Source organism: Pseudorasbora parva, chromosome 3 (assembly GCF_024679245.1).
Source record: "Pseudorasbora parva isolate DD20220531a chromosome 3, ASM2467924v1, whole genome shotgun sequence".
Taxonomy (NCBI): Eukaryota; Metazoa; Chordata; class Actinopteri; order Cypriniformes; family Gobionidae; genus Pseudorasbora; species Pseudorasbora parva.
The window spans coordinates 53,560,226-53,579,660 of NC_090174.1; the positions used below are offsets into that span (position 1 = coordinate 53,560,226).

Here is a 19,435-nt window from a genome sequence, read left to right on the forward strand (position 1 = left end):
TGGCCACTGTAGGTCACATGCACACACATAGAAAACAGTGATTCAGCTTCCAGTTTCTTTCACACACACCCACATTTCCTGGCTGAATACCATAGACTTCTATACTTGTATTAGGGCTGTCAATCAGTCACTATAAAAGATTCTTAATTTCCATATTATTGCATAAAATGCACAGAAATGCAACATAAAACTCTGGTATGGAGTCTGAACATACAACACTGTCAAAGTTTTGGGGTCAGTAACTTTTTTGTTTTTGAAAAGAAGTCTCTTATGCTCACCAAGGCTGCATTTATTTGATCAAAAACAACAAACTTAATTTAATAAAATGTGGTCACACACACACACATATATAAACATATACATATATATTTTTTTATTTTTTATGATGAACATAAAGAAATGAAAAGGAACAGCATGCCAGCCTGCAGTCCAGATCTTTCACCTATAGAAAACATTTGGGGCATCGCAAAGAGATAGATGCGTCAAAGAAGACCTAAGTCAGTTGAGCAACTAGAAGCCTGTATTAAACAAGAATGGGACAACATTACTATTCCTAAGCTTGAGCAACTTGTCTCCCCAATCGTTTGCAGACTGTTATAAAAAGAAGAGGGGATGCCACACAGTGGTAAACATGGCCTTGTTCCAAATTTTTGAAGATGTGTTGATCCCATGAAATTTAAAACCAACTTATTTTCCCCTTAAAATGATACATTTTCTCAGTTTAAAGATATGTCATCTACATTGAGGAAAATACTTATTTGAACACCCTTCTATTTTGCAAGTTCTCCCACTTAGAAATCATGGAGGGGTCGGAAATTTTCATCTTGGGTGCATGTTCACTGTGAGAGACATCTAAAAAAAAAAATCCTTGAATAGTAATGCATCCTTCATATCTCTGAAAAGTCTTTAGTTTCATCATATTTACAAAAGAAAGATACGTTGTAACGAGTCTGCATGACTCGTTATTTAAATGTAGCTTTTGCGTTGAGACAGAGCGCCCAGTATGAAAGCTTGGCCATCCTTAAACGTAGAAAAGAACAGGAGCACCAATAACGACTACAGCAGGAAGTCTCTATGTAGTATGTACCTGTATATAACTGTATTTGCTCAGCGGCTTCTCATGCGCAAGTTTACAACATTTGTGTGTGTTTACTCGTGGTTTACGAGGACATGGACTATTGTATGCGATTTAACGTTAGCAGTAGCAAGTAGAAAGGTTTTGAGATTTTGTATGGAGCCCCAGTCTGAGGGAGACTGACAGACATGTTTAGCTTCTTTCATTTTCTAAGGCCGGAGACACACTGCAAGCGTGGCGTTTCTGTTGCGTGTCAGCCGCGAGGCAGCTGCCTGCCGTTTTCTCCTTCTTTGCACAACAGAAGCGTGTCTGACGCGGTGCTGCTGCTATTGATGTACAGGAAAGCCCTATACTTTATGTTAAATATAAATATATTGCCTATTGATACCGCAAAAAAAAACATCGGCAGTAGCCTATTGGCCATACATATCTATGGTATTGACGGCAAAATAGGCTACAGAACATTGTTCTGTATTGACAGGTTTAATATTTCAAAACCGATAATTATGTTGTTTTTTATTATTACATTTAGGCCTATATCTGCATTTATGTTAACCTACAGACTTTCAAACATGAAAATGTCATTTATTAATATGTATTCGTGTCAAAATGGCATATAAACATCTTTTCCTATTCTATTTTGCCTGGAAACGCTTCCAACACGCTCGCGTGTCGCGTGAAAAATAGGCGTCTCTTCTATTTGAAGTATGCATGCGTTTTCCGTGCGGCTCGGACCTGTGCATGAGCCGCGCGTGTGACGCAGGAAGTATGCAAGATCTAACCAGTTAACATGGGAGCCGAAATAAAAACGGACACACCACGCAGCAGAGACGCTCACGGCACGCTTGCAGTGTCCCCAGCCTAAGGATTGCTTCAGCAGTGGACCTTTTTTCACCAAGCTGCTTGGCAATTTCCCCGTAGCCCTTTCCAGTCTTGTACAATTTTGTCTCTAGTGTCTTTGGACAGCTCTTTGGTCTTGGCCATGTCAGTAGTTGGATTCTTACTGATTGTATGGGGTGGACAGGTGTCTTTATGCAGCTAATGACTTCAAACAGGTGCATCTAATTTAGGATAATAAATGGAGTGGAGGTGGACATTTTAAAGGCAGACTAACAGGTCTTTAAGGGTCAGAATTCTAGCTGATAGACAGGTGTTCAAATACTTATTTTGCAGCTCTATTATACAAATAAATAGTTAAAAAAAATCATATATTGTGATTTCTGGGAGAAAAAAAATGTTTTGATTATGTCTCACAGTGGACATGCACCTACGATGATAATTTCAGACCCCTCCATGATTTCCAAGTGGGAGAACTTGCAAAATAGCAGGATGGTCAAATACTTGTTTTCCTCATTGTATGTTGTATTCTGAATAAAATATTGAAATGTGAAACTTCCACATCATTGTATTCACAAATTGTGAATAAAAACTGATTGCAGTGTCCTTTTTACTTTTTTTTTTTTAGAATCAGGTTTTTATTAATTTGATTTTCAAAGAAAAAAAAATCTTACTGACCCCAAACTATTGAATGGTAGTGGACATGACCTACTACACAGAATCTAAAATGCCAGGTCAGCACCATGTATAGATTTGGTGATAGAAATCTGACCCTGGTTACATAAGTTCTTTCTAACACTCAAATGGATTTAGTGAAGCTTAACAACTTTAGACAGTTGCCACATGCTGCTGTAATTTGAAATCCCATCTATTCAGAAACAGGCTGTGTTTGATTAATAAATTGTACAGTTTCGTTTAACGCTTTATTGCCTTCTTCTTTATTAAAGCTGCAGTAGTTTTTAGAAAACGTTGACTTAGCCTGAAAATGTGAACAAGCACAAATCACAGGTCACTCCCCCCTGCTCTCTGCTGCGCTACAGCTCTCCCTCGACAGCTCCTCTCCATCACAAAGGAGCCTGCCGTGAACATGCAGGCTAATAAGCAAGATATAAGAAACCGATAACGGCGGATAAACAGTTATGGCACAATCACTGGTACGGACGAAACATCAACAATATGATTCACATTATGGCCTGCCCATACTTTAACTACAGACTTGGTCCTCAAAACATTACGTATTTTTCAATAAATGTAATGTAACTATATGATGTTGCACTATTTCTATAAGTAAAAAATAGCTAAGATAATAAAACGGTAACTAACGTTACAGTATGCAAGTAATTGTTCTATTGACATGTAATGCTAAATAAGGTTTGCTAGTACATTATTTCAGCAACATGACAAGCCAGTGAATTAGTAGGTTTCAATAGTTGCTTTTGCACAAGAAGTTTAAATAAATAATAATAACGATCGATTTTCAAATATTGACCGCCAATAAAGATTAAAATATTTTGTCAACACAGTCAATACAATATGTATGGTCAATACTGCAGTGTGCTGACATTGTCTTTGCTGTATCAGGCTCTATATTTTTGTATCTATACACGCAACAGAAACGCCACGCTCACAGTGTGTCTCTGGCCTTCCAAACATCTGAATGTAATATTTGTTAAACCTGTCATTATCACAAAAGTTACCTACTGCAGCTTTAAGTATGTTCAGGTTATAATGGTATCTTTGAGGTTGAGTACAAGTTTAGATCAATCGATGGCATACTGTCAAATACCACATACAGTAACTTGATTTTGGCTTGCTTTCATAATCTAAGGGATGTGTTTGCAGTAATGCACTTACAATGGAAGTCAAATATGGGCAAGACATTCCTCAGAAGGTTTCAAAGCAGAAATGTGCAGCTCATATTTTTGGTAAAGGGTTTATATTAATTTGCTCTAACAACGTGTTATTTCAGCTTTAAAGCTGTTCACACATCCTTTAGTGGCAAGATGCTATAAAGATTTAAATGGTCATAAATCAGCGGATTGATTCATGATTTGGATCGCGCGTCAAACTGCCAAACTGCTGAAATCACGTGACACCGGCGATCCAAATCATGAATCAATATGCCGATTCATAACCGTTTGAATCTTTATTTGAGGTTTGAAAACAAACACGGAAGAGAAGACAATGCTGAATAAAGTTGTAGTTTTTGCCATTTTTGGACCAAAATGTATTCTAATATGTATTCAAGAGATTCTAATGAACTAACTGATGTCACATATGGACTACTTTGATGATGTTTTTATTCCCTTTCTGGAGATGGACAGTATAGTGTGCATACACTTAGATACGCTGTTGGACTAAATATAAAATATCTTAAACTGTGTCTGAAGATGAACGGAGGTCTTACGGGTGTGGGACGACATTAGGGTGAGTCATTAATAACATCAATTTTATTTTGGGGTGAATTAACCCTTTAAGGGCTAGTGTTACAGTTAACAAAACATTGTTTTAGGTAATGAAAGCTAAAATAAAATGACTAAAATAAAAATATTTAATAAAATAAATAGTGCAAATTTATTAAAGCTCCAAAGAGCTATATAGAAATGTAAAAAAGGTCATAAAAATGACAAAAGGACTTTATAAAAGAAGTTGGTTTCTAAAAAGACATAACATGAACATGAAAACTGAACATATAAAAAATCCCATTCAGGATATGATTACTAAAATAGCTGAGCAGATATTTATAATTGTGGCATGCAAATGATCCCGGTCTGTCTGTCATCAGGATCAGTCTGACTGTCTCTCTCTCTCTTGACAGCTGTTGAACACTGTAGTGCATGTGAACCGGCTTCAACCTGACATTTCATAACACTGAAATCCCACAGAAAGCACAGAGTTGATACACAATCAAATACAAACTAAATCGAACTGGGTAATTTTTGTCTGAAACGTGAGTTTCTTGATACTAACTGGTATTTGGAAAAGCTGTATTAAATCACAGCCATGCTAACATAACAGCACTCATGTGACACTGTTTAATCGTCCCTTAACAGTCATAACAGCACTCATGTGACACTGTTTAATCGTCCCTTAACAGTCATAAACACACACTCTCTGTGTCTGTTACCTGTAGTGTGATAAGATCCTGGCGGGTGAATGGTTCATCTGTCAGCAGGTCTTTATAACTCTTTGTCTTGATGTTGAGCTGCTCTACTGCCTAAATAAAACGCACATTCACAGGATTTTGACTATTCATGTACACATTTATACAGTTTAAAGAAGGTTGATGCGTCGATTATACATTCAAACCAAAAATTATTCAGACACCAGATATAATGTTTTATATTTTCTCACTAGTGGGTACAGGACACTATGGTTCACTTATGTAAGTGAGGATAGGAAAATAAAGTAAACTGACATTAGTGGACAAGTTAAATGTATAAAACTTTGAATAATGTTTTCCAAAATTATTCAGACACTTTGACCTGACCATGTTTTGCTTAAGTGTTTTTTTTCTTCTGAGTAACAGAACAAAATTAAACATTGCTTGGTAATTGGTTGACTTAAGTTGGTATTATCTTAAATTTAACAGCTGACAGTTGATTGGTTGATTGATAGAAAGGCATGTAATGGATTACAAAGTAATCTGACATTATCAAGATGCATTTGTTCTGACAGTTTAAGTCTCAGTACTTGTCATTTATTAAAAAAATGTCAACTATAGCAAATAAACTATGATAATGTTGAAGGTGTCTGAATAAATTTTGGTTTCACTGTAAATTATTAATTGCATTATGATATTAAAGAGAGCATGAACAACCAGATTTTCCTTGCTCTATAGTATAGACCTACATTTTCCACCATGCACAGAAACTGAACTGCAAAAATGGGTAATTCAGAAATCACTGATGTGATGTCAACCACATTAAAGACTTAAATTTCATCAAATGTATGCAGAAGACTTGCAATATAGGCCATGAGTCAAACGGGCTACTTTTATGACCCTAAGTTCAACATTCACTGTGTGTGAAGAAAAGAGCAACATTAACTTATTTAAAAACGATCCTTTGTGTTTCATGGAACAAGAAAAGAAAACCCTTGTGTGACCTTATGGACATGTTTTTGTCTTTTCTCATTTTTCTTTTGTAATGCCAACTGCATAAATTGCGTAAAAAATGTGTATTTTCAATAAAATGTTACCATTTCACCCCCATTTTCTTTAATAAATGTTTAATTAAGGCAAACAAAATAGTTACATTTAGGACCTTAAGGACAAAAATGTCCCCATTGGAACCCATTAAAACGGCCATTTAATTATAAAATGATGCAATCTTTTTGTTAATAGGTTTTCATTTTGTTGACAAGGCTTCAAAATAAAAATAAAATAATAATGGCACCATCTGGTAAAAATTCTCTTAGGTTTGGCCTATAAAGCGATGCTTGTGTGGGTGTGTTGGTATGGATGTAATGTGTAACTTTTTAAAATTGAGGCACAAGGGTTAAACAACATACATTTAGAAATATGCTACAGACGTGTAGACTATGGTCCCTTTAAGTTTAAGATACAAAAAGACCTTTAAAACATTAAGGATGTAGCATTACATGATGTTTTACCTCATAAGAGAAAACATTCCCTGTGACTTTGTTGGTAACAATGTGGGAGTTGTTTGTGAACACTGTGTAGAGCACTGGACAGTGGTACTTCCCTAAAGTACAGATGAGAAAGACAGAATATGCACTGTAATCAATCAATCAATCAATCAATCAACTTTATTAATATAGCGCTTTCACAATGATGATTGTTTCAAAGCAGCTTCACAGTGTTAAACAAGACAATATTGCACAAAAAAAAATTGATTTGGCTGTACAGTCGTTCTGGAAAAAACAGTGATGTTATCAGCTTATTTTACGTAATTTATCATATAGCGACAATGCCGGCAGATCAGTATTATAGTTTATAGAATTAAATAAGACCTAATTCATTAATTTTATTTGTATATTTAGTTGAATAACTTTATCATAATTTTTGTGTTATAGTTTTAGTGTCCCCAACTGAGCAAGCCAAGCCACTGTAAATGACTTCAATCCATTATCTCGGCATAAGCACATATTGTTGACGCAAGTCAGGTAAGAGGATAAAGAGCGCACACACACACACAAACATACCTTCATTGTTTTTGCTGAAGTTAAGCTTGATGAGGGATTTAGCCTCAAGCTTCTAAAGAGAGAAAGAGAAAGAAAGATTCAGGAAGTTAGGGAATTTGTGACTATATATGACAGACTTTGTCTCTCAGACACATCTAGATTTTCCATCACAATGTAATCACACTCTGTGAATGTCTAATTGTGTTGAATTATTTAGCATGAAATAGCTGATTCATATAGGACGTGTTTGGGCGATGATAAATCAAGGCACTAACTAAATACCACTCATTTTAAACACCAACACGTAATGCTGTGGATCAAGTATGGTTTTAGAGAAATGAAAAAGTCAATTCCTGTGAGATAACAGAAAAAAAAGACTTCAGTTAATAAGATAAAGTGCTCCTTAGTGTTGGCCAGTTCTTTTAGCTTATGGTAACTGTAAAATTATATTTAAAGTAGGGCTGTCAATCGATTAAAATAGTTAATCGCGATTAACCACATATCGTCATGAGTTAACTTGAGATTAATCGCAATTTAATCGCACATTTTTATCAGTTCTAAATATACCTTAAATTAATATGTTTAAGTGTTTAATACTCAAATCAACATGGGTATGGATGAATATGCATGCTTTATGCAAATGTATGTTTATTATTAGTGAAACCATAGTGCCATTCAGCATGAAGACATGTATAAAAGGCCACAGATGTTCTTCAAAGGAATAGTTCATGTTTCTTAAGTCTAGCTTAAAAACTCAGAATAAGCAGTGATTTCTCTCCTTTTAAAGGGGGGGTGAAACACTGAGTTTCAGTCACTCATGTCAATCTTGAGTACCTATAGAGTAGTATTGCATCCTTCATATCCCTGTAAAGTCTTTAGTTTTATTATATTTAAAAAAGATAGATAGGCTGTACCTTCCGGGAGAAGAGCCCATACGGCCCATACAAAGACATTCCGCTCTGTCGACGTCAAGCCGACCCATACTCGAAAAAAACTCTGCAAAACTTGTAAGAAACCGGAAGGAGTATTTCTGCCACAGAAATACTCCATCAAACGTCCAACTTATTGTGAATCAGAGTATGTGAGTGGAGTGGAGTGGCAGCAATATCCCCTCCACGCTCTTTGCATTCAAGACTCACTCCGCTCCAGCTCCGCTCCGGGTTCACAATTTCCAGCTCCCCACTCCACTCCTCCCTCACTGATATCAGAAACACTGCTCCGTCTTCGCTCCGGGGAAATTTGCGGATAACCGCTAAAGTATTTAAGTAAGCTCTGAAATATTACTATAAAGTTCGGTATATAACCTGCATTAAATTTAAAAAATAATAAAAAATAAACAATAGGTGATTAGAGGCCTTATTTCAACGTGGTTTATTGGAACATTAGTGTGCATTTCTATGTCACGATTAGTCTACTATTTGTTTATTATTTATTAAATACACGCAACTGGCCGAAGAAACCTTTATTAAAATTAAGAAACAATTTGTACAAAACGAAAGAAAGGCTTTTTACAAAAAGAAAACTTCATATTAAGCTAAATATAACCACCAAAATCATTTCTGACCCACTAGCATCTTTGCACTGATATCATAATCAGATGAAATGTAAAAATAATATTATAATATTTAAACATAAATATGAAAAAAAAAACATTGTTTAATGGCTACAACAAGTAGCCTATAGTAAGCACTGGATTTGAACGAACATCCTTTTACCGTGAGCGGTTCATGAGCGCGCGTCTGCGGATTATTGAGCTGAGTCACACCGGCTTCACTCCGCTCATTAGTGAGGTCAGGCTATACCTCGCCCACGTATTAAAAATGGTCGGGTTTAAAACGGGCTCATAATTACAGTTAATGTGTCGGACAGGGCCGGTCTCTCGGGTGCACGGGCTTGGGTAGGGTTGGGCTTGATTTTTTGAGTCGATCTAAGCTCTAGTTCTGGCTAAAAATGTAGGCTAGTTATTATGTGCTGGCCGGTTTGCATGAATTGTACTCATGATGGAGCGGTAGTGGAGCGCTCTCGGAGCGAGTGAAAACCACAACGCTCCGACTTTTAAAAAATCCGCTCCTCACTCCATTCAAAATCTTGCCGCTCCACTCCTCCCTCCACTCCCACTCCACTCCGCTCACATACTCTGTTGTGAATATACTTATTGTGAAGAACACGGACTCGGGAGCGCTCTTGTTCAGAAAAGTAACCTGCGCATTCGCCGTGACCGATTGTAATGTATTTAGTTTAATAAAACATGTACTGGTGATGGTGTTAATGATTTACTCCGGACATGAGCGAGAGTGAGCTTCAGAGCTCGGACTGCAGAGAATGAGCTTGGTGAAAAAACGCAATTTTCTTTTGACCTGGAGTCTAATAAAAGTTAAACAGAAAATATGGTAGCTTGTGGGCAATAACTCCACTTTTGGTTTAGAATAGTAATATTAATCTTAACCTTTTTTCCCCAATAATGTTTGCTGCTGCATCCTTTACATCTATGGCTGATCTCAATTTCTCCAACTATGGGCCATGTATCAAAGAAAAAATGTGCACTGCGTTAATAAAATGAGTGCCTTTAAAATCAATTTGCGTTAACTTGTTATTAACGCTTTAATTTTGACAGCCCTAATTTAAAGGTGATGTACAACAACGTTCAAAAGTTTTGGGTCACTAAAATGTTATGCTAAAAAAAAAAAAAAAAAAAAATATGTATCCAGCAAAGATGCATTAAATTGATTAAAACTGACAGTTAAAAGACATTTAATATCCTACAAAAGATTCCTTTGTAAATGTTGTTGTTTTGAAGTTCATCATGGAATACAAAGCAAAAAAGTTTTTTTTTGTTTACAAAATATTAAATAGCACAATTGTTTGATAAGAAATCATGATCATGAGGATCATGTAAAACTGACGAGTGGAGCAATGATGCTGAAAATACAGCTTTCCCATCACTGGAATACACATTTTACAATATAAAATTTTAAATTCTAATAATATTTCACTGTTTTAACTGTATGTTTGATTAAATGAATGAAGCCTTGGCGAGACTTCTTTCAAAAATATTTTTAAAAATCTAACCGACCCCAAACCTTTAAATGGTAGTGCCAATTTTCAATGCTAATACAGCTTATTATTCAGGTAAAATGTAAGCAAACCATTCATGGTTGAGTCTATTCGTTGTCGCTAGGGGTTTAAAGTTTGTGACCGACGATTATTCTGCCTGCAGCATACATGTAAACGGACAACACCGTGATCCAGTGACACACTGATTCAGACTGAGACAGGATTATTTCTCTTTAAGCCTCTCCCTCCCTGGTTAACCCATTAGCAAGTGTGGTGAAAACACTGGGAGTCTGACTGCTAGTCTCCTCCTCAAGACTACAGACTGTATGTGGAAAACTTGATGGATACTGGACACAAAAATTGCAAGAACTACATTTAAATCACCAGCAGCAATCAGATTGGCTGAATGGATTGCATCCATTAGGATTTGATTGGTTCCTCATTGGCTTTATAGTATTGGCTATTATTTTTCCCTAGCCTTACTTAAATCAGCAGAACAGGTGGAAATGCATTATATTCTGATAAATGATTATGCATAAAGTGCATTCATGTATTTGGCACAGGAAAAGGTCTTTATTGGACAAATAAATTAGGTAATTTGTGATTTCATTGGGGTGCTTCCTACTGTGTCCCACTTATTTATTCTTGTCTTTTCTTCTTATTTGTTTTTAAATACATTGTAAATCAATGTTTATATGTTCAGTTCATTTTTATTGTACACTATTTCTTAAGCATCTGTTGTGATTATTTTTAAATCCATGTTATGTAAAGCATTTTAAATTAACATTGTGTCTGAAATGTGCTAAATAAACTTGCCCTGCCTAAAAAACACACAGTTGTTTCAAAAATGCAACATATACAGTAGAACTGATACAACAAAACACATTATGATTACATGATTACATGCCTCACTACTACCCATTTAACCACAAAATCGTAAAGCAGAACACGAGAGCATAAAGTCTGCACCGGAGAACAAGTCCTGGCATGTCTAGGAGATCTCTGTAAAAGTCACTCTAACACACACACACACTGCCAGTTTTCACAGTCACCCCTCATCAACTCCAGCACTTACTCTCCTCCTCTCCATCTAGCAAGACAAATCAATCATGAATACTTCAGATAACACAGTCAAACTGCGCTCGTGTGTACGAACAGATTCAGAAACACACACACACGATCACGGAGGCATGTCCAGACATGCACTCACTCAGATTCATAGCTGTGAAGATGTAAAGATGAATTACAGATGACAGCCATGTGCTTCAATGGACACTGAATATGCATTTTGAAGCAAGTAAATACAGGACGTCCTGCATCACACCCGAGAAACACTTTCTGTAGCATTTACACAACTTTAGCTGACGCTACTGCAAACTGCTTATGCATGCAGCACGCACATGCACAGATCCTATAACTCCTATTCCATAAATTAAGAGTGCAGCGATGTGCGTCCAGTGAACTGATTACACAGCAATTTACACCCACTTCCATTCCTGGCATACTGAACGCTGTTAGCAACCATCAGCAGGCCTGTGAAATATCTTCATATAGCCTCAATAATGATTTCTAGATGGCTACAGCAATAGAGTATTTTCCCTCTAAGCGACACTTAAGTGAATTTCTGAAGCTTGACTATTTTTTGAAATATAAAACTAAACTCCTAAAGCAAAAAAATAAAGCAAAATACAAAAATACAAATAAATCTTTTGGCAAATATGCAATGAAACTGTGATTATAAAAGGCTTTTGGGCATAGTGCATTTTATTGTCATTTTTCCCCCAAAGTAACAAAAGAACCTAGATAAATAGTGTTTTTTTAGAGTGGTGCTAACAAATTTATTCTGGGTTGTTGCTAGGTAGTTACAAGCAGTGTTTTTTTATATTATTTATATGCTATTATAGTATTCTTATGGTATTTTGAATTAGCTTTTATTTTTATATTTTTATTTTAGTAATTTTATTTAAGGCCTTTAAAAAAAAACTAAGTTTATTAGAGATTTGATTTTCTAAGAGATTTAGATTTTTCCAAGCTTGTCTTAGAAAACACCACTGAAAAGGTTTATTCTGGCTTGTGGCTTTGTTTTCTCAATGATAAACCTGCGATAGCATCATCTGGAGTTAATGATGTTGCAGTTTACTTGGTGTCATCAGTCTTATAGCCTTTGCTGAAGCGCTTGGCTTCTCCTCGAATGGAGTCTGACGCCCTCTAGTGGTTTAATCCATGCAGGATATTTGATTATGAGCTGTTACCTCTTTTGAAAAGTCTAGGGAAGTAGGGGTGCTGTTTTCAAAGGATTGTAAATGAGTTTAATTTTTAGCATTTACTTATTTATAATTAGCACTTTCAGTGGGCTATACAATTTTAATTTTTACGCAGTGTTGACGTGATATTGTGACGGTTACAGTGTGCATAGAAATAATTTGCCCACTCTGCTAGCACAAGTCCACCTGGCTAGAAAGGTTTTTGTGTGTTCATTTTTATTTCCTGTCATTGTACTGGCTCTTTTATTGAATATGACTAAAATTCGGCCCTGTCAAACCCTGCCCATCCGGCCCATGAGTTCCCCATGAATGTTTTTGCTGGGGTTAGGGTCTTAAATTTGAGTAAATAAATAAAACTAGGACAGGGACAAATAATGATAGATATTATCGAATTTACTGCAAATGCAGATAACACATTTACATTTTTGTCACAGAAATACACTTGACAGTAAAGCACTGATGATTTTGAGCTATATAATGCAGTAAAATGTACTGCTTTTAAATGCGATCATCATTTACTCACTCTGGTGTCCTTCCAAACCTATGACTTCCGTGAAACACAAAAGAAGATATTTTGAAGAATGTTTGCAACCAAGTCATTTTAGTTAGGCTACCATTTAAAATATTGTATGAACAAAAAAACAGACTTAAATTATTTTATTTTATGCTACACAGCTTCTTTTTCTACTTTTTCTTTCGGCTGTTCCCTTCATGGGTCGCCACAGCGACTCACCTGCCTCCATCTAGTCCTACCCTCTGTATCCTCTTCTCTCAGACTGACTACCTTCCTGTCCTCCTTCTCTACATCCATAAACCTCCTCTTTGGTCTTCCTCTTGACCTCCTGCCTGGCAGCTCTAACCTCAGCATCCTTTTACTGATATATTCACTCTCCCTCCTCTGAACATGTCCAAACCATCTCATCCTGACCTCTCTAACTTTGTCTCCAAAACATCTCACATGTGCTGTTCCTCTGATGTACTCATTCCTGATCCTATCCATCCTCTTCACTCCCAAAGAGAACCTCAACATCTTCAGCTCTGCTACCTCTAGCTCTTCCTCCTGTCTTTTCCTCAGTGCAACGGTCTCCAAACCATACAAAATCACTGGTCTCACTACTGACCTGTACACCTTTCCTTTTATTCTTGCTAGCACTTTTAATCACACAACAGACCGGACACTTTTCTCCACCCATTCCAACCTGCCTGCACACACTTCTTTACCTCTTTTCCACACTCCCCATTGCTCTGGACTGTTGACCCTAAGTACTTAAAATCCTGCACCTTCTTTACCTCTTCTCCCTGTAACCTCACTGCTTCACTTGGTTCCCTCTCATTCACACACATGTATTCTGTCTTGCTTTAGCTATCCTTCATTCCTCTTCTTTCCAGAGCAAACCTCCACCTCTCTCGACTTTCCTCCACCTGCTCCCTGCTCTCACTACAGATCACAATGTCATACGCAAACATCATAGTCCATGGAGATTCCTGTCTGACCTCATCTGTCAGCCTGTCCATCACCATCGCAAACAAGAAGGGGCTCAGAGCCGATCCTTGATGCAGTTCCACCTTCACCGTGAAGTCCTCTGTCTCACCTACGGCACACCTTACCACTTTCCTACTGCTCTCATACATATTCTTCTGCCTACATTCTACATACATTCTGCCACTCCAAACCTCCTCATACAATACCACAGCTCCTCTCTTTGTACTCTGTCATATGCTTTCTCTAAATCCACGAAGACACAATGCAGCTCTTTCTGACCCTGTCTGTACTTCTCCATTAACATTCTCAAAGCAAATAATGCATCTGTAGAGCTCTTTCTTGGCATTAAACCATACTGCTGCTCACAAACGTCCACGTCTCCCCGTAGCCTTGTTTTTACTACTCTTTCCCACAACCTCATTGTATGGCTCATCAGCTTAATACCTCTGTAGTTTCCACAACTCTGCACATCTTCCTTGTTCTTAAAGATTGGCACCAAAACACTTCTTCATTCCTCAGGCACTCTCTCACTCTCTAAAACCAGTGCAGTCAAATGTGACGGTGTGTATGCTGTTTAAATGAGTATTCTCACTGATATGTGTTTTTTGCTAAATGGACTTGACTTGATATTGTCTCTTATTTAAATTCCCCCAACCCCCCTTTCCCAAGCCCTGGAAATCAAATAAGTAAGTAATAACTTAATAAATACCTCTCCAGTTATGGGGTTGGTACCAAACTTCTTAATCCAAGGCACTATGCTCCTAAAGAGAAAACAAAATGTTAATTAATAAACTTTTGGTATCATTATGCCACTTAAAATAATACGTACAATATTAGAAGTGATATTCAGAAGTGTGGAGTCATTAAGTTTTTATTTAAATGTTTTTGAAAGAAGTTTCTTATGCTCACCAAGGCTGCATTTATTTGATAAAAATGTATATGCATGTATATATGCATAAATTATATATATATATACACACACACACACACACACACACACACACACACTTTTATTTTATTTTAAAGTAATTTATTCCTGTGATAGCAAAATCTACAGTGCCATCATTCTAATATGCTGATTTAGTTGACTGGATACTTTTCTTTTTATATAATAAAAATAATTATTCAATTAATAGAATAATATTCAATAAAAATTAAAAATAGAATTTTTATAATAATGTAAAAATTGTTACTGTCATTTTTTATCAATATAATATAATTGGGTCCTTGCTAAATACAAGTATTAATTTCTCACCCCAAACTTTTAAAGGGGGGGTGAAATGCTGTTTCATGCATACTGAGCTTTTTACACTGTTAAAGACTTGGATTCCCATCCTAAACATGGACAAAGTTTCAAACACTAAGTTGGACGTTTGATGGAGTATTTCTGGAGTATGTCAAATGGAGTATGTCAAAAATACTCCTTCCGGTTTCTCACAAGTTTTGGAGTTTTTTTCGAGTATGGGTCCGCTTGACGTCGACAGAGCGGAAGGTCCTTGTATGGGCCGTATGGGCTCTTCTCCCGGTAGGGTGCGCGCGCGCGTGACGAGCGAAAGAGGAAACGCGCGCCCATAAACGCTGCTCTCAAGCTGCAGATCCAGTCGTCCGTGCAACACTTCTGTCGCGCCGCGCTCCACTTTATTCCTATGGGTGACATCAAACGACTTTAATGCGCCCACACAGCATTCCGGGAAGGCAGCGCTGCATTTGAACCGATTTGAACGCAGAAATGAAGAGAAGTGTCACAACCATCACGTTTCAGTCGCGTCGCAAAAGTGGATCTCCACGGTCACTGCTGTCTCAGGACTTCATGAAATCAACAAGAAGTGTGTTTTTGACGGAGCGGTCCCAGCGATAAAGGTTCATGGTCGTGCTTCGGAAGCAGGCGGTGAGTAAAACTGCTTCAAATATCTATGTTGTTGGCTATCGTCGTGTGAGTAAACATCAGTAAACAACACGATCGTGTATAGTTAATTTATCAATGGAGCATGTGATGTATGGTGTGTGTTTAAATACATTTGTTTAGCTGACTAATTTGTCAGTTTGTTTATTGTAAAACCACCCAAACATAAACCTAGGCTAGGGGACGTTCTCACAAAGCGTGCTTCGTCAAAATGTATTTTCGATGCTTCAAGAGATTCTAATTAACTAACTGATGTCACATATGCACTACTTTGATAATGTTTTTATTCCCTTTCTGGACATGGACAGTATAGTGTGCATACACTTAAGATACGCTGTTGGACTAAATATAAAATATCTTAAACTGTGTCTGAAGATGAACGGAGGTCTGACGGGTGTGGAACGACATTAGGGTGAGTCATTAATGACAATAATTTCATTTTTGGGTGAGCTAACCCTTTAAAATGCAGTGTATGTAGTAATATCTATAAATAAGTTTATTATTAATAAATGTAAGCTACTATAAAATCATAAATGATTTACAAATTGCTCATTTTGCTCTTGGTGACAGTGATATACTCACATTAGATCAAAAACCACCCCATCCACTGTGCACATGGGATACTCAAAGGGCTGAAGAGACAAACTATGTGAGGGATAAGAGACAAACATTAAAAGATTCATAAACTCATACATATAACATGACACTAAAGCTGCTGTGTTATTTCTGAACCGTAAAACGGATCTGCAAACATGCATGTTTCCAAACAAGTTTCATGAAAAGAAAAAGCCCCATCCCAAACTCATATGTTTTTTTTTTTTTTTTTTTTTAGCTTTAGGCCATTCCAAAAAAACAGAGCAGTGTTTTGAAAGCATAATTTTAAGAAAGTTAACCTGCTAGCTTACTTATAGTCGTCTTTGCATATTAAACTGGAATAGGAGTATTTTACTACTTATTTTGTTTGGAATATTGCTATATTTATTATACGCATTACATATCTATGCACATTATAAAAAAATATTCATGAGCCCTTTAATCAAAATAAGTTCCTTTCCCTCTTGCAATGACATCTTCTCTTTTCTGATGTCATGTTTACTGGCGTGAGGGCGGGACAACACGTCACTCACATGTGATCCACCAATAGCAAACAAGAAACATCCAATCAATTCCTGGTAAACAAAATCAAGTCCCGCGCTACATTTATTCTTATTCAATAAGATGTTTCACTCAAACACATAACAAAACAGAAGAAAAGACTAATCGCAACTTCCGTTTCATGCAGACGTCAATGTTGTGTGTTTTCTTTTTCCAGAAATAATGAGACACAGCAGCTTTACCTTAAATAAAAGCAATGACAACATTATTTGAAACCCCAGACCAGCAGTTATGAAAGCAGGGTCTATTGTACTCGACCTAATTAGGGGAAAGAAGAAACACAAAGCACTTTTCTATCAAACATGAAAGAAGTGTTATGCATTAAACTCACCTGCAATGATCAAAGGGCAGACGTCTGAAATTATCTCGAGGGATTTCTATAACAAGACAACAAAAGGCTTATTTTACTGACTGCGGGGAGTTACGGCAGAAAAGCATCAGCAATATCAAATTGAAAGTGCACAAAATAACTCTGTATGTGGTCCAATCAATCAAACAACACAGTGAGAGACCACTAAACCAACAGCATTACATACACTATTTTATATGAAATATAATATTTTTTTGTAAAAACCATGATGTATTTAATTTTCAGGATTCTGTGATGAACAGAAAGTTCTAAAGAACAGCATTTACTCAAAATAAAAATCTTTTGTAACATGAATCCATTTTGATCAATTTAAGTTTCTTCATAAAAAATAAAATAAAATAAAAGAGCCTAAACTTTTGAACGGTAGCGTACAATGTATCCGAGAACCTGATTATTTTATTTATTACAGTCTGGAAAACACAATTTAAAAAAATGTCTAACATTTTTGACCAGAAATTTCAAGTTTAATCATTTACAATATGCATATTTCCCCCCATGGGACACAGAACCCTTTAATTTCTGCAAAATACTGCAATATGACATATTGCATCCAAACCACAAATGTATTCATTTCTAAATACACATAATTTGTCTTACACATGTAGTATGTATCCAACAATGCTTGCTTTACATACCGTGTTTATACCACACTAACCAGCCACACAATATACATTTTTGTTTTATTATGTACTTTAAGTAGAACACCATTTGGTTAGTAGATTTATACACATAGATGAATGATTTGGAATAAGCACCAATCACAGATGTTTTCTTAATACAAAGTGCAATACATCCAGACTGTAATATGTAACTTACCAGATTTCTTCCCTCCATAAAATTCAGTGTATTCTGCACATGTGATGTACCTGAAACACAAAGAATACTATTATTATACTTATTGAAGAATCAGAATTAAATGAAACAATAAGAAAGAAATGGCCAACAGCTAACTACTAAATACTATGTTTATTACATCACAATTATTATTTTTACAAATAAGATTAACTTAGACGCAAGAATGACAGCTGGGCTTGTTGACAGTTTTAAAACAAATAAGTTACATCATAAACCCCATATAACGCATAACATATAAAATAATGTATAATGCTTGATAGTTGAGCTGCAAAATGTGTCGTGTCATGTCATGCCATGTTACTACACATACATATATGAAATATATGAAAATTTACATATAACGCGACATATAACGTTACATATGTCGAGTTATATTTAATTTCAACTTACATCTTATCTTTTTGATGCTGCCGTTTCCCCATTTTGTGTGGTCGAAGAGGTTTTAGTAAATAAAAGAAAAAAGTTCACAAACACATAACAACCAACACAAACCCTCCGACTGTTTAAAACATACACTTCCGGTTAGCGTTCAGCGGGACAGTAAAATGTGTCCGATGTGAAACGGCACAACGTTTTTATTGTGCCTCTTCGGTACGGAATCCTGACCTGTAATGGTGATTTCAATACTGACTGAGACACTTTTAAATCTGTAAAAACAGCAGTCTGTTTGTGATGGATATGATCAATAATTAGAAATTATGATATTTAAGTTCGATTTTTAAAATCTGAACTAATTGAATGATTAACCAGGGTTATTATGGTTAACTAAAACTAATGACTAATTCCTTACCCTTGAAAGCCAAAATTGTCCTTATAGGCTTAGCAAGATGTGCAAGACAATGTGCAAGCCAAAACAAAATTTAGGCTAACCCTGGTTTCAAGACGGCCTAAGGCTAGTCCCAGACTAAAATGCATGTTTGAGCTGTTTAAATTGAAAGCAACTTGCACTGACATATCTTTAAATATGTTAGTGCCCTTATTTTGTCTCAAGATGCATGCCAGCTATGTTTTTTCTAAGGCACATTTATAAAAGGAATTTAGATGTCATAATTAAACTAAGCCCTAATCCTGGCTTAATCTAAGACCTGTCTTTGAAACCAGGCCTTGGTGGTCTTTAAATGATTTTACCCATTTTTAATACAAATCACTGGTCAAGAAATTAGCAAGGATTGCACAAATACTGTAGATAAAGTAATTATTAATATATAAAAAGTAATAGCCTTTCCCAACTTGCAGTTTTTTGGGGGGTTTTATTACAGAAAGAAGAGTCAGTTTTGTTACACTCAATATTAAT

General features: G+C 36.2%; 1 protein-coding gene across 1 annotated transcript in view; it reads right to left on the reverse strand.

The window, feature by feature from the left end:
- The window catches only part of ppil2 (peptidylprolyl isomerase (cyclophilin)-like 2), a 47,011-nt gene extending 28,325 nt beyond the window's left edge, over window positions 1-18,686 (reverse strand). Inside the window, exons 1-9 of the mRNA XM_067439476.1 lie at window positions 18,532-18,686; window positions 18,103-18,152; window positions 17,248-17,293; window positions 16,344-16,406; window positions 14,568-14,619; window positions 7,079-7,130; window positions 6,527-6,618; window positions 5,024-5,129; window positions 139-192 (exon numbers count right to left, since the gene is read on the reverse strand). Of these exons, the coding sequence (XP_067295577.1) occupies window positions 139-192; window positions 5,024-5,129; window positions 6,527-6,618; window positions 7,079-7,130; window positions 14,568-14,619; window positions 16,344-16,406; window positions 17,248-17,293; window positions 18,103-18,152; window positions 18,532-18,563 (547 nt within the window). The 5' untranslated portion in view covers window positions 18,564-18,686. The remainder of the gene's footprint in view (window positions 1-138; window positions 193-5,023; window positions 5,130-6,526; window positions 6,619-7,078; window positions 7,131-14,567; window positions 14,620-16,343; window positions 16,407-17,247; window positions 17,294-18,102; window positions 18,153-18,531) is intronic.
- Window positions 18,687-19,435: the final 749 nt, after the last annotated feature.